This window comes from Pteropus vampyrus, unplaced genomic scaffold (genome assembly GCF_000151845.1).
Source record: "Pteropus vampyrus isolate Shadow unplaced genomic scaffold, Pvam_2.0 Scaffold110, whole genome shotgun sequence".
Taxonomy (NCBI): Eukaryota; Metazoa; Chordata; class Mammalia; order Chiroptera; family Pteropodidae; genus Pteropus; species Pteropus vampyrus.
Genome location: NW_011888891.1, coordinates 4962121 through 4976918, shown reverse-complemented (window position 1 = coordinate 4976918; position 14798 = coordinate 4962121). Strand labels below are relative to the sequence as shown.

General features: G+C 34.7%; 1 protein-coding gene across 1 annotated transcript in view; it reads left to right on the top strand.

Moving 5' to 3' along the window:
* The window catches only part of FDX1 (ferredoxin 1), a 26805-nt gene extending 12052 nt beyond the window's left edge, over positions 1–14753 (top strand). Inside the window, 3 exon segments of the mRNA XM_011365419.2 lie at positions 4006–4135; positions 9378–9498; positions 12778–14753. Of these exon segments, the coding sequence (XP_011363721.1) occupies positions 4006–4135; positions 9378–9492 (245 nt within the window). The 3' untranslated portion in view covers positions 9493–9498; positions 12778–14753.
* The last annotated feature ends 45 nt before the right edge of the window (positions 14754–14798 follow it).

Here is a 14798-nt window from a genome sequence, read left to right as displayed (position 1 = left end):
TTGGCCATCTTGCTGCTGTTCACTCCCTCACCACAATTAGCTTTAAAACATTTTCATCACCCCAAATAGAAATCCTGTACCCTTTGACTATCACTTCTCAATGCCCCATTTCCCTACCCCTAAACAACCACTTACTTACTTTTTATATCTATAGATTTGCCTATTTTGGATACTATATATAAATGGTATTGTTATGCGTGATCTTTTATAACTTGCTGCTTCCAGTTAGTGCAATATTTTTAAGGTTTGTGGTGAAGCATGTGTCAGTACTTCATTCCTTTTTATGGCCAAATAATATTTCGTTTTATGGACATACCACCTTTTATTATATATTCATCACCTGATGGATATTTGGGTTATTTCCACTTCTTGGCTTTGGCCAGGGTACAAAGGCAGTTAATGAAGAAAGGATACTCTCTTCAACAAAGGATATAATGTTGGAAGAATTGGACATCCATACAGAGAAAAAATCTCTACCTAAACTTTGTGCTTTATATAAAACTTAACTCAAAAATGACTTAGATCTAAATATAAAATTTAAAACTGAAACTTTTAAAAGAAAGCTTGGGAGAAAATCTTTGAACCTGGGGGTAGGCAAAGAATTCTTAGACATGATTCTAAAAGCACAATCTATGAAAGAAAAAAAATTAAAAATTGGACTTCCATCAAAATCAAACATTTTTGCTCTACCAGTGATACTGTTAAGAGAATGAAAAGATAAGCTACAGAGTGAGAGAAAAATATTTGCAAAGCACATCTTCAATAAAGGACTTGTATCCCTAATATGTAAGGAACTCTCAAAACAGAACAGTAAGACAACAAACAGTTTAAAAATGAGTAAAAGGCATGAGCAGAAACTTCACCAAAGAAAATATAGAGATGACAAATAAGCACATAAAAAGATAGATAGTCAAGGGTACTGAACCTGAACTTGTACATATGCACAACTCTATGCCATGTAGAACTTTCTGTTAGTAGTACAAGAGATGAATGATGATGCCATTCTCCCAAATGACTTTGTTGAAAAATGATGGAAAGCCCGTCCCCTCTCCCCCCAGAGAAAAACCCAAGATATTCAACCTCTTCAATTTTTGGAGAAATGCACATGAAAACTATAATGTGATTCCATTATATACCTACTAGAAATAACTGGTGCATCCATATAATGGAATACTTCTCAGTAGTAAAACAGGAATGAATTGTGGATACCGTGATAACTTGGATGAATCTCAAAGGCATTATGCTGAGTGAAATAAGCCAGTCTTAAAAGGTTACATACTATACGATTACATGACATTCAGGAAAAGACTAAACTATTGGATGAAGAACAGGTTAGTGGTTGCCAGAGGTTAGGGGTAGGGAAAGGTGTGACTCCAAAGGGGCAGCTCAAGGGAATTTTTGGGGGTGATGAAACTGTTCTGTACCTGGGTTATGGTTGTGCTAACACAAACATACATATGTTAAAATTCATAGAACTGTATACCAAAAAGACAAAAGTGAGGTGCTTATTAATTGGAGACTACCTCTGACTACAAGACCAGGAAACTAATAAATTGGAGGAAATAGCTATCATGAAAAAGTAATTTTTTATGAGATAAAAATAGAACAAAACGAAGTTTTAGACTTGTTTTAAAATCTTTTTTTCTGAATACTCTTTTCAGAGACATATCTTCACTGTTCTCTAAAAATATATATATTTTTTTATAGAATACATAAGCTTAATTAAAAAAAACTAAAACACTGCTCAGATATCTTATTTTGGTCTTATTTTGTAGGATTGTCTATTTCTTCAAAGAAATATATCTGAGATCTTGTAAATCTTTGCCTCAGATTTTTTTCCTATACTAGTATCACAATATGACCATTTTATTTCTCTGGTTCATTGTTATCCATCTTATACAGGCTGAGGTGATTTCATTGTGATTCTTAAAGTTTCTGTTAATATTCGAGTTTCTTTTAGTACAAAGAATAAGAAAATGATACCTATTGACAAGTTGTAGTGGGAAAAGTTTGAAAGGGACCATAAAATAAGGAGGGATCCTGAATGTAATGCATTTATTTAAAGAATAAATGTGAACTAGAATGTGTAATAGGACCTTAGCATGTAGGAACTGAAAATTAATTTTCTGTATATATTCTCTTTAGCTCTGAACTTGGCAACTTAAGCAAGATATGGAAACAATTGGCAAGGTTCCTTCGAGGGAATTAAAAATTCTATTAGAGAGTGAAAATAAAATCTTTAAGAGAAGGTAAAAGAATTGAAGTTTCCTAGGGAAGAGAGAGTTTAAAGCATATGAAGAGCTGGAACATGGATGATAACTCTTCATTTCATCTGACCAGGTGGTACAAAAAGGATTGTCCTAAATTTTTCTGGAGGGATTGATTGGCACACGAACTTTTCTTTGTATTCCAAGTTGATCGAGACCACGTTGTGTGCTCGTTCTTTTTTCCCTGGGCTTTTCTGACATTGTACTTTTCTGGTTCTTTACCATCTGGGACATTCTTATTTTGACTTCCTTTCTAGCAGGGGGCTCTCTCCTTAGCTCTCTCTACTCTGACCCTTCCTTCCCTCTTTTCCCCCTCCTTCTTGGTGAAATCTCTTGGCTTTTGCTTCTGTCTTGTTCATCTCAAATTCATTTTTTACACACAGCCACCAGTGAGAGCTCTCCAAAATAAAATATGGACGTCACTTTCCTGCTCAAAATTCTTTAGCAATTTCCTGTAACCTGTAGTAGAGGTTCACAACCACCATCTTTCTAGGGGCTGGATCTTGGAGAGAGAAGTGGAGTGACAAGTGTCCAGAACCCCCTGGCCAATGTCATCTCTGTGGCAATCCGCTATGAAAGATGGTCACCTGAGCATATGAGTTACCCACCCAGTGTGTCAGGAAACAAGGTGGAGGATAATGGGTTTATAGAACAAGTTCAAGTTCCTTAGGGCGTGGGAGGTCCTCCATGATCTGTCTGCTGCCTCTGCAGCTCCCACACATTTCATCCTGCCCTAGACTGAGTTTTGTTTTCCTGCATCTTCCATTACACCTGGCTGGCAGTCCTTGGGATTTGTTTTTTAATAACAAATCTAAAGGGAAGTAAAAGCTTTTAAAATTAAAGTCACTGGGGATATTTTGTAAGATTTGTTTTACTTACATTTTGAAGACAAAAAGAGGCTGGATTTCCTGATTTTTGTCCCACAGTATCTCCAGAGGGATTTGCCATTTTAGTTTTGAGTTTGTCTACATTGGGTATTGATAAGATAAAAATAGAAATCAAGATGAGTATATATTTATAGAATACTAATGAATAAATCCATTGAGAATGGTAATTTTTCTCTACGGAGTGTTAAAATATTAGAGCCAACAGGCCCTTAGAGATCATCTACTTCAATCTCATTATATGGATGAGAAGAAAACTGAAGCCCTTGAGAGGCTTGCCCAGCACTCAGCAGAGGGTGTGGTAGGTCCATCTAGAGCAGGAACCTGTGACCTCAGGGTCTCACTACACTAATTCTCCTTTCACTGCAGGAGTTTTCAAACTTGATGAATATATTTTTAAGCAGAGGAAGCCCCCCTCATTTTAAGTAAAATGTATCCATTTAATCTTTTTCTGTGAAATGTTTCAAATTTGTACAAAAAATAGAAAAGTAAGCTACTTGTTCCAATAAAGTGGTGTGTATATATATTTGTGCATTATATAAATGTATTTGTATATATTATATGTTCATATATATTTAGATGTAGATTTAGTTGTTCTCTAATTTCTCTTACACGCCATAAGGCTTTAAATTTTGTTGAGCTTCAGAATCTTTTTGAAATAATACGTGTAAGTGATTTCAAATTTGTGTGTGTGTGGGGGGGGAGGGTGTCCCTAATTCTCATTATTATTTGGAAATCTTATTTATATATGCTAATGCTGATTCTAAATTCAGAAATAATTAAATTAATTCAAACCTGTTTTGAATTGTGTTTAACATAGAAGGGAGTATGTTCAGTGTCTGTTGTTTTTGTAGGTGCATGTGAAGGAACCTTGGCTTGCTCTACCTGTCACCTCATCTTTGAAAAACACATGTATGAGAAATTAGAAGCAATTACTGATGAGGAGAATGACATGCTTGATTTGGCGTATGGTCTAACAGACAGGTAAGATTTTAGGACCACTTCAGTTGTACTAATAATCTGGGAAGATAAAGGTTTTATTGGTTCATGTCTGTTTAAGACCAGACTTATGCATGTAGTAGTGTTCTCACGGCATAGGTAACAGAAATTTTGAATATCAAATATGAGACATTTCTCTTTGTTTTCACTATTCTGCATAAGTTTAGCTCTTATGAAACTTTCCTTTTTACAAAAGTAAAAAATAAAAAATTAATTGGAGGTCTTGGAAGTGTAAGTTCTAAATTCTAATAAATCTTTAGTTTATTTTTATGCTAGGAATATTTATCACAATTTAATGAGTTAGTATTAAATTGAATGCTTTTTATGGCATTATTGACAGACAGATTTGATACTTGAACAATGGAAATTATCATTTGATAATTATAGTGGAAAGTTTTACCTACTTTGGAAAACAGAATTTTTAAAGGAACTTACATAAAATAGCAATTGTGTTAAAATGAATAGTTCTGTTTCTAAGTGTATAGTAACGTAAATTAGATTATTGTTAATTAATATATAGGATTACTCTTAAAAGTAGTAAGATCTAAAGCAGGGATCCCCAACTCCCAGGCTGTAGACCAGTACTAATCCGTGGCCTGTTAGGAATTGAGCTGCACAGCAGGAGATGAGCCGCTGGTGAGCCACTGAAGCTTCATCTGTATTTGCAGCTGCTCCCTAGTGCTAGCATTACTGCCTCAGCTCCACCTCAGATCATCAGGCATTAGATTCTAATACGAGCACCAGTCCCTAGTGCCAAAAAGGTTGGGGACCGGTGATCTAAAGTAAATGATATCAGACGATGTCTTATTTTTTTAAATTATTTAGTCTTGGTTGGAGTAAGGGAAAGTAGCTAGATGATATACTGTTTCAAGGGACAAGATAATGAGGTCTTATGTAAGGTTGGCTTTGGTGTTTAATTGTAATTTGGTGATCCTAGTGAAAAATAAATTTTTTAAAAATTAAAAATAATAATAGCTTTAGTTTGTGTATATTATGTAACTACAATTTAGTTAGACACTTAACATAAACTGCCTTATCTAAAAACAAACTGTCTTATCCTCACAAAAATGTTTAGGTCATTGGTATTTATTTAGAGGTGAAGAATAATTTTATTCCTTTTGTAGTTCATGTCCCTCTTGGTGGAGGTAAGACTGATACCCTGGGAAGAGCAACTGGGAAAATATTATCTTCTTAGACTCCCAAGCAAAGCAGATTATGGCTGCCATCTGCCTGTCCCCCCTCACATCTTCAGGTGCTACTATCTCTATCAACATCTTGTTTTCATAAGAGATAATTAATACACAGAATACACTTAATGGTTGTTGATTTGGTTCTGAGAATTGTCTCCCTCCTAATGGGAGGGGTAAATCATAGCTAACTGCTTGCCCTTTTATTTAGGTAAAATTTATAGGTGCATGGAACAGATAATATTCTAAGTGAAAAGAAAAAGGAAATTAGAGAACTACAGTTAGAAGAGATATGTTTTTTCACAGAGTTGGAGGAACAAAGTAAATGGTTGTTTAAGGTCCAAAGAGGCTTATTTACCTTTGTTCAGTACTCACTGAATATCCTGTACAGGGCACTGGGTTCACAAATGAAACAGACTCCCTGTGCCCTCTGGAGTTCAGTCTGAGAAGACTTTCAAAGCCAGGAAATTAACCCTATGAGCTGGGAAAGGGCTCCGCTCAGACCACCATGGGCATGCGGAGGGGAAGCAGCAACTGAATGGGTTTCAGGGAGGGTCTCTGTGATGTCTTATGTGTTATTTATTCGAGCCTTGTCTGTTCCACTAATACATAAGTAACTTTTCTGAGCGTAAAAAAAAAAGAGAGAGAGATACACAAATGTAAAAATATACAAAAGACTTAATGTAAATGTGAACTAGCCAAGAACTTTGATAATAAAATTCAGAAGTTCTAGAAGAAGATAATAGAGAGCAAAGACTAGCTTTTATGCCGTTTTATAACTGGTATTCTTAAGGATACAGACTTAGTAGAAATGCTTTGTAGGGAAAGAGGTTAATGCTTTTCACAGGTAGCATTTATAAAACAATTTGACATATTTGGAATGAAAATAATTTTGTTCAAAGGTAATAATTTCATGTAAACTCCTATTTCTAGGGTACCGTGCAGTTCCAAAGAAAGAAGAGAGAAACAAGGACATTCAGTCTTTCAGTTCCTACATTTATTTTAAAGTTAAATGCTATAAAAATATCTTTAACTTTTAAGATAAAACATCATTTTAATGTTTATTACAGAGTTTTCTTAACCTTTATTATTGATGGATTGTTGGTACATGGGCTCATAAGGCACTTATTGTACTGGTTATTTAGAGCAGAGACCATGTCTTCTTCTATCATTGTATCTCCAGTGCCTGATTTACAATAGGACATCACCGACTATTTGTGGAATTAATCGTTGGTAGAAGGAGATACTCAGGAATTGTCTGTGAATCTATATTTGATGATCGTTACTGCTTGCTGCCACCAGTTGCCATGGATAATCTACCAGAGGCCTCAGTTTCTATATTTGTAAGATGAGGATGATGATAGTAGCTACTTCATAGGGCTTTTGTGTGAGGCTCTTAGAGCTGTGCCTGGTGGAGAAAGCATTTATTGAATAAGAGTTGTTAACATTATAACTATAATCATGTAAATTCATATGTCAGATACTATAATGCATAAGCACTAACAAAGATGATTTCTAACTGTAACTGTTAGGCAGTATTATTACTATTTTGTAGGTAGGAAAACAAGGTTTAATTATTAGAAATTTGCTCAAGGATACACAGCTACAGAATGACAGATTCCTGATTGAATCATCTATGTTTGGCCCCAAAGCCTTGATTTTTTTTTTTCTTTTTTACTATTTCAAGCTGTTTCTATGAATTGAAAACAAACCTTAGATGTAAAGTAAACAGAACATCTAGTATATTTCCATTGTCAGGTATATATGACAAGGGTGACTGGAGAAAATATCTTCAAGGTTTGCACACGTGTCAGAATTTCATGGAACAGATAGTGAGGTCAAGGAAGAGTTGCTGTCTGCCTCCTTCTCTAGAGGTGTAAGATACTTTATACACTGGGTAGACCTTAAAGCCAGAGATCTTAAGAAGGTAGAGAAGTGAGAGAGTGAGAAAACAGCCACAGAGTGCCAGTTCCTTGTCTTCTAGGGTCATAGAGCCCGCAGAGGCTTTCAGTGCCACCCCTCTTCATGTTCCCATAACACTTTTTGTTCTTCTGTTTCTACACTTACTGTAATCTGCCCTGTTTCACTGATACCTTTTTCCATCTGTTTCTCTTAGTAAAGTAAAAATTTCTTGAAGACTAGCATTATTCTACTTACCTTTATATGGACACCAAGAATAACCAACTGTCTCTAGGGCTCACCACAGTGCTAATGAATTGGTCTAAATTGGCTTGCCTCATTTTCTATGTTACAGACAGAGCTTAATGCATATTTGAATATTGTCAAGGCTGTTTCTAATTCAACAAATAGGAGCCATTGGTGGGAGAGGATTTTTTTTTTCTATTATCAATCAATATTTCCCATGATTATACTTACTCCCTTACTCAGAAACTTCCCAGTGGTTCCTTATTGCTCTCCAATTAAAACCTGAACTCCTTCATTGGTGTTCAGAGCTGTCTGTGGCCTGGCCATCTTCCTAGCCCATCTAGCACAGCAGCCAAGCTAAAAGCCATATTGCCTCAAGCATGTCTTAAATCATATTACTTTTGCCTCAAATGCCTTTCTCCTTTATCTTTTATTAAATAGTCAATTCTAACCACTGTTTAGTGCCTATCTAAATACCACGTCCCCTGGACAGAAGTGCTTTCTCCTTAGACCTTTTGGCTTTCTCTCTCTGTGACATTTGTCATAAGCTCACATATTCATTGTCTGAGAATGTGTCTCATATCTCCTTAATACTGATATTAGCAACTAATTCTTAACAGCAGTCCATTGAGGAACCTGCTTATTATACATCCCTAGGATGAGGTTAGGAAACTAGTATTGGGGGGGTAGGGGTTAAGAAAGTTGCCTATGAACACACCATGTTCAGGCTGGATTCTGGACCACTGCTTTTTTTGGCTCTAAGGCTCTAACCCACTGCTTCTTCTCCTTATTGCATCCCTGGTGCCCAGCATGTAAGAGGTGTTCAAAAGGATTGAAATAAGTTGCTATCTTTTGTACCCCCACTGAACATTTAGTACTGTGCCTTTATGCTTAGTAAATCCTCGATAAATACGTTAATGAAGTCAAGATCTTCATATTACATTCCATCAGATCGAAGACAATTTGATGGTAAGACTGACAGTTATTTTTATGTGCCACTAAGAAAAAAGCACTGCTAATAAAAATATGGCACAAAGTTATCACCTAACCTTTTTTGTGCATAGGGAAAGAGCTATTTTGAATTACCTAGACATATATTTATACATGACTGTTAAAAAAGGAAAATATAAATAAGATTGGTAATTCTGAAAAAAATAGAAAATAGAATTATATTTATAAATATCAAATTTACACGCTGCTGTGTTTCTGTATTCTTAATTTTTTGTTTTGTAATCTTTTTGGACTTATTTTGACTGGTAGTTAAATTCAATACATGTAGTATTAACTTCTCATAACTCATTTGAAGAGACATCTATATGAATATTGTAACCAAGTTTGCAGCTCTAATATGACTGCTACCTTCAGTGATTTTATGATGCAGTTTATTTTAAGATGTATCTTGATTTTAGAGATGTTAAAAATGTGAAGGAAGATAGGCATCTGATAATTGATGACATCTATATTCCAAATTTTTTTTATTTAAAGAATTTTAAAAGTGTGGCTTTTTAAAAAATCTGTATGGTTATAATTATCTGGGAATTGATTAATCATTTTCTTGCCATTGCTAAAACTTCAGTTCTTTTCTCCACTGTTGTGCTTTCGATTATTTCATTGTTTGTCAGCCCTTTCACCAAAAAAGCAGTAGTTCTGGTGAAACAGTTAGTGATAGAAACTAAGGACTAAAATGAAGTTTTGGCTCACTAGGCTTTTTTTTCATGTTTACATTTTTTTGCCCTCTAACTAAGAACTGAATGTATCTTTTTCTACTTAATGGAAATTTAAAAGGTAAATAAATTCCTAAATGCTTTGGATAAGAAAATGTACTAAACAACTGCATTATTTTGTGAATATTATATACTTAATACTAAACCGTACCTCCCTCTTTTTTTATACAGATCTCGGTTGGGCTGCCAAATCTGTCTGACAAAATTTATGGACAATATGACTGTTCAAGTACCTGATGCCATGGCCGATGTCAGACAGTCCATTGATGTGGGCAAGAACTCCTAAGGCAGAGTAAATAGGAATATTTTCACAAAATTTTACCTATTTTTATAATTATTATTTCTTAATGTAATTGAGAACATATATGAATGGGTTTACTATTATGACTAGCTTTACTACTTAATCCACCTTGTATAGCTAATGAATTTTGTAGGTCTGAAAGTATGCAATCTTTATTTTTGTTAAATTATAAAAAGCAAATTAAATATTAGAAAATAGTTAATATGATAAAACATTATATGTTTTACCGTATGTTTGTTTAGCAACTTTAGCAAAATGTTTTCACATAAATCTTAATGCCTATTTGCCTATAATGTAGATTAAAAAAGGTTTTATTATCCGTATAATATGTAGGTGAAGGCACAGATCCAGAATGGCTTATCTAGGACCATGCAGTGAATTAGAAAATCTATACTGGAACCACATTTTGTTAATACAAATTATATGTTCAGATTGACAGAGTATGAATATCTTAATTTATAGTAGTTATTAAATGTGAATGCTTATGGAAAAAATAATTTCTTTTGAACTGCTTAATTTCAAAGTTACTACCTTACAAATAATTATTTCATAATTTTTATTCAGTGCAAAGTATAAATGTGAGCACAGGCAATATAACACTCAAAGAAGTTTGGTCTCAGTTCTGACTAAACTGGAGGAATAAAAAATTAAATATCTTTATTTAATAATTTCTATCTTAGGCAGAATGGTTTGTCTTTGTAACTTTTAAAAATAATGCTAATATATAAACCTCTGCCTGTAACAGAATGGAAATCTTACAGTTTAGGTGTTCTCTGTCCTGCGCTGCAGAAGGAAATGAACACAGTCTTCCGCATTGCACAGCTGAGCGAGAGTGCCATCCCCTTCCCTCCCACAAGAACAGAGCTGCATGATGTGCAGCAAACTTGGCAGCGAGCATAGTCCCGGAGATGAGGGAATGGCTTGAGCATCGCGGAAGACCAGAACTCATGGCAAACATTTGTATCTTTATTTTTACTCTGAATAAATTGGTAAATGATAACAAAGGGTACGAAGTATGCTCTCGGAAGTATAATAAAACATCAACTAGCTCGGCCTAATCGTGGGGAAGGGCAGAACAAATTAGAAAAAAGAAAAAGTGAACTGTGAGACCCTTGAGTTAGCTTCAGGTACATCTATAAAGTTTGATCATTTGCACAAATATTTATTAAGACTTAAAGTATTTGACCTACAACTTTGTGTTATGTTCATTGGGGAATGCAGAGATGAATGAGATAAGGAATGCCCTCAGGGAGCTCTCCTTTTATTAGGAAAAGATAAAATATATGAATGCACAAATAATTTGCTTGAACTAAACTGACCAATTTGCCAAATAGAATACTTTTAAACTAATTAATATGTAAAAAGTGATTGGGGAGAATTTAGGGCTTCTGATATTCATTTGACATTTAATAGCTCTCAAGTGCTTTTTATGTGGAGGGTGCTTTACTTTACTTTAAAACAATTTGTTCTCGTAATTAGCATCAATATTCTCCTGTATACTTTCGTAGGTTACCTACACTCTCTTTTCCACAACTTTAATGATGACATTCAGTTTAAACACTCTAAAATTTAGAGTCTAATTGTCTCAGATTTCAAGTTAGAAAAGTTCATATTGATTGAAGTTTAATGTTATTACTTAAATAAAACCTACTAAACTTAAGTGGAGGATATATCCTATAATCGGTTTGTATAAAGATTCTTTTTTAAGTTTGAAAAACAAATTCTTTGATGTTTAATAGGGTGTACATTCTAGGTAACAGTATTAGTTATCTGTTGCTGAAAAACGAATTACCCTAAAATTTAGTGGCTTGAAACAATAATCTTTTATTGTCTCAGACAGTTTCTATGGGTCAAGAGTTCAAAGAGTGCAGAGCAGAGATGGGTCATCACCACTCCACAGTGTCTGGGGCCTGAGCTACAAGACTTAAAGGCCAGTTACAGCAGTTATCTGAAAACTGATGGTTCTGTCATGTACTGGCATACTGATGCTGGCGTCAACTGAGGGTCTATCAGAAGCTTTTGACTGGAACACCCTCATGCGGCCCTCTCCATGTGACCTGGGTTTTCTCACAATGTGGTAGCTGGGTTCTAAGAGCCAGCACCCTTAGAAAGCTTGCATGTCAGGCAGAAACCATATCCTTTTAATGACCTAGTCATGGAAGTCACACAATATCACTTCTGACTTTTTCATTTAGAAGTGAGGAACTAAGCCTGGCCCATCATTTGATACGAGGGGTGTCAGAATTTGCAGACATGTTTTAAAACTACCACAGTAACCATAATTTTCAGGTTAGCTTAGTGGCACATTATTACCTTTGAAAATTGGCCTTTTAACAGTTTTCTAAACTTTTTAAGGAGATAGATTACTCTTGCGTTTTGATTTTCATATCTTTTTTATTATGATGATGGTTCATTTGTTTTATTCTGTAACTTCCAACAGTTTTCTTCTTGACTCTTGATTTAAATCAGGCAATAATGGTGGGCTCCCTTTCAATGTTATGTAATTTTAATTTACGTTTCTCTGTCATTTTGCCTTCAAGAAAAGCATCTTTTTTTGATAAAGTATATAATTGTTGGTTATGTGCTAATATTTTATACTGTATATGGTTTTCACAGATAAAATCAACCTGTAATTACATAAATCATTCATAACTGCTGGATTAGTTTTTTAGGTGAACCAGTCTAAGAATTTCCAAAATCTTTTGCCTAACTTTCACTGTGAAAATATTATCTAATTTTCATCTTCAAGGACAGTTTTCTTGTTTTCTTTATGACTATTAAGTATCAGATGGTAATCCATGTTATTTCTATAGTGGTCATTCAGCATTTATTAGAACAATTACATGTCATTTGAAAGATTGTTTTCTAAGGAAATCTTAGATTCATTATGTTTTCCCATGTTTTCTTTTTCTTCCTTTTTACAACTCTTTTGTGTTTTCCCTGAAAGTACCCGAAATTTTATAGTAAACCACAATTTGGATCAGAATTTGTTAGATGGCTCTCTTATTTATAAGATAACCACTTTATAAATTAAAATATAGAAATTACGTGTTGTATGTATATTTCAAAAAAAAAATAGTATATGAAACTTTATTCTAAGTGTAAACCATTCAAAGACATTCAAACATTACGTATAAACTTTGTCTCCTATTAGAGAAATATTTAAAAATAGAAATAAGATCTTGGTTAAGCAACAACAGGGTTCTTTTAATGTGTCAACACATCACATAACATTTTTATCAGATTTTTTTTCTGTTTATATGTTTCTAGAAACTGAAACATTAGAAAACCAGCTGGAAGGAGGAAGGCATGATCACTTGCAGACACAAATAAATGTGGCTGTAACAGAACAGAAACTGGGAGTTAAGAGATAGTTTAAATCTACCAGAAGCAACTCAGGAGAGAAGTTGACGGGAAAGATCTTTACAGAGAGGCATTACTGCTGCAAAAGGTGTTAGTAATAAATTGTCTAATCAACGTCTTAGTTCTTTTTCTTTTTGATTCCCATTTGTTTATCTTATCTGGATGTATTATTTGTCATTTAATTTTTAGACTTGATAATAATATAAAATTAAGCAGAGCCATTGTGCCTTTCTGGCTCCCTCTGTCTACTAGCTGTTTCTGAAATCATTAACATTCAGCTTGATTTACCCCAGTAGTCTTTATCACTCTCTCGTCTGTCCCAGTACTTTGCCTCAGATTGCCCTTTATAGCATTTGCGACATGTACGTTATATGATATTACATAAAGCACAGTTGGCATTCACTACATTTCTCCTTGATAGATTAAGCTTATTAAGAGTGAGGACTGGGTTGTGTTCAACTTTGTAACTACAGTGTTTATCATGGCGTTTAACCTACAGTTCATATTTGAATTAATTAGAACCTGGTCTTGTAAGGAATATGCTTCTAACATTTTGCTCTGTGGCAGTCATCTGTTATGGATAAGACTACATGAGATAGGCTCAATATAGGCCTATATTCTGAGCCTACATCTTAACTCCACCCTAACAGGAGTCAGGATACATAAAAATGTTTTCCTGAGAGATCAAGTAATTTCTACTATATTTAAAAAAACTATGTTCAATTTGTCATTTTTAAAAAATGTATCTTAGATGAAAGTTTTTCAGTGAGCTGAATGCAGGTCCTCCTTCTGGTCTTAGATCTTGCAGATTGTTGGTCCTTGATATCTGAGTGCTGACATCCTATGGGTGGTACATGGACTCCATCCCCTCGAATCATGGGACACTGCCATGACCATGCCTCCAAAAGGGTGCTTCGTCATCGTGAAAGGATCTGGCATTATGTATTTCTGATAGCCCTCTGTGATTTCTCCTCAGCATAGGGCTTCCCATTGGTCCTGATGGAGATTCCTCAAGGTAGTGGAAAAGGGATAGGTAGGTCACAGAATATTTTCTCAAACCCATAAGCCAAAGACAGAAATATCGAGAAACACTCTTAGTAGTTTCGTTTTAATGTTCTCTTTTATGGAGTCTTAATTTGTTTTTAATTGAAGTCCAAAGACTGAATGCGTCTCAGATAGCAAAGTAAACTCTTAGAAGGGGTGGTGGTGGTGGGGTTGGCGAGAAGCATGGGATTTGTTGTTTGAAGACCTAGGGACTGTTTAAAAAATTATATGAAACTTGGAAATAAAAAGGTTATTGTGGGTCTCTTCAAAGTTGTGCTTGGAGGATTATCTCACCTAAGGATCATCTGATGTTTTAGGTCTGGGGAGTTGGCAAGTTATGTCCTGTGGGTCAAAGCTAGTCTACCACTTGCTTTATGTAAATAAAGTTTTACGAGAACACAGTCATGTTTCTTCATTACTTACTGCCTGTGGCTGCTTTCAAGCTACAGCAGCAGAGTTGAGTGGTCATGTGAGAGACCAAATGGCCTATAACGCCTGAAATATTTGCTATTTGGCCCTTTATAGTAAAAGTTTGCTGCTCCAGAGGAGGTAACTTTGACTTACTATTTATTGAGTAGGACTGAGTCCCTCTAAAGTTAGGTGTAAACTTAGAAGATGATTGATAAGTTGCAAAGGATTTCTGTTCGGTAGAAATGGCAAGTGCAAGAGTTACGGTTTTCTTGCCTTGTAGGGCATTATCCAGTTTTATATCTATATAGTCTTAACTACAGCATTCTTTTTTCTCACTGTGTGTGTTTCTCATGTACTTTGAACCAACTTTGTCTTTCTGTTGGTTCCCTTGTTAATGAGTTAAATAAAGCTTTGACACATACTCACTATATATTTGAGAGTTCTTTATAATTTATAAAAAATTATGACTGCTT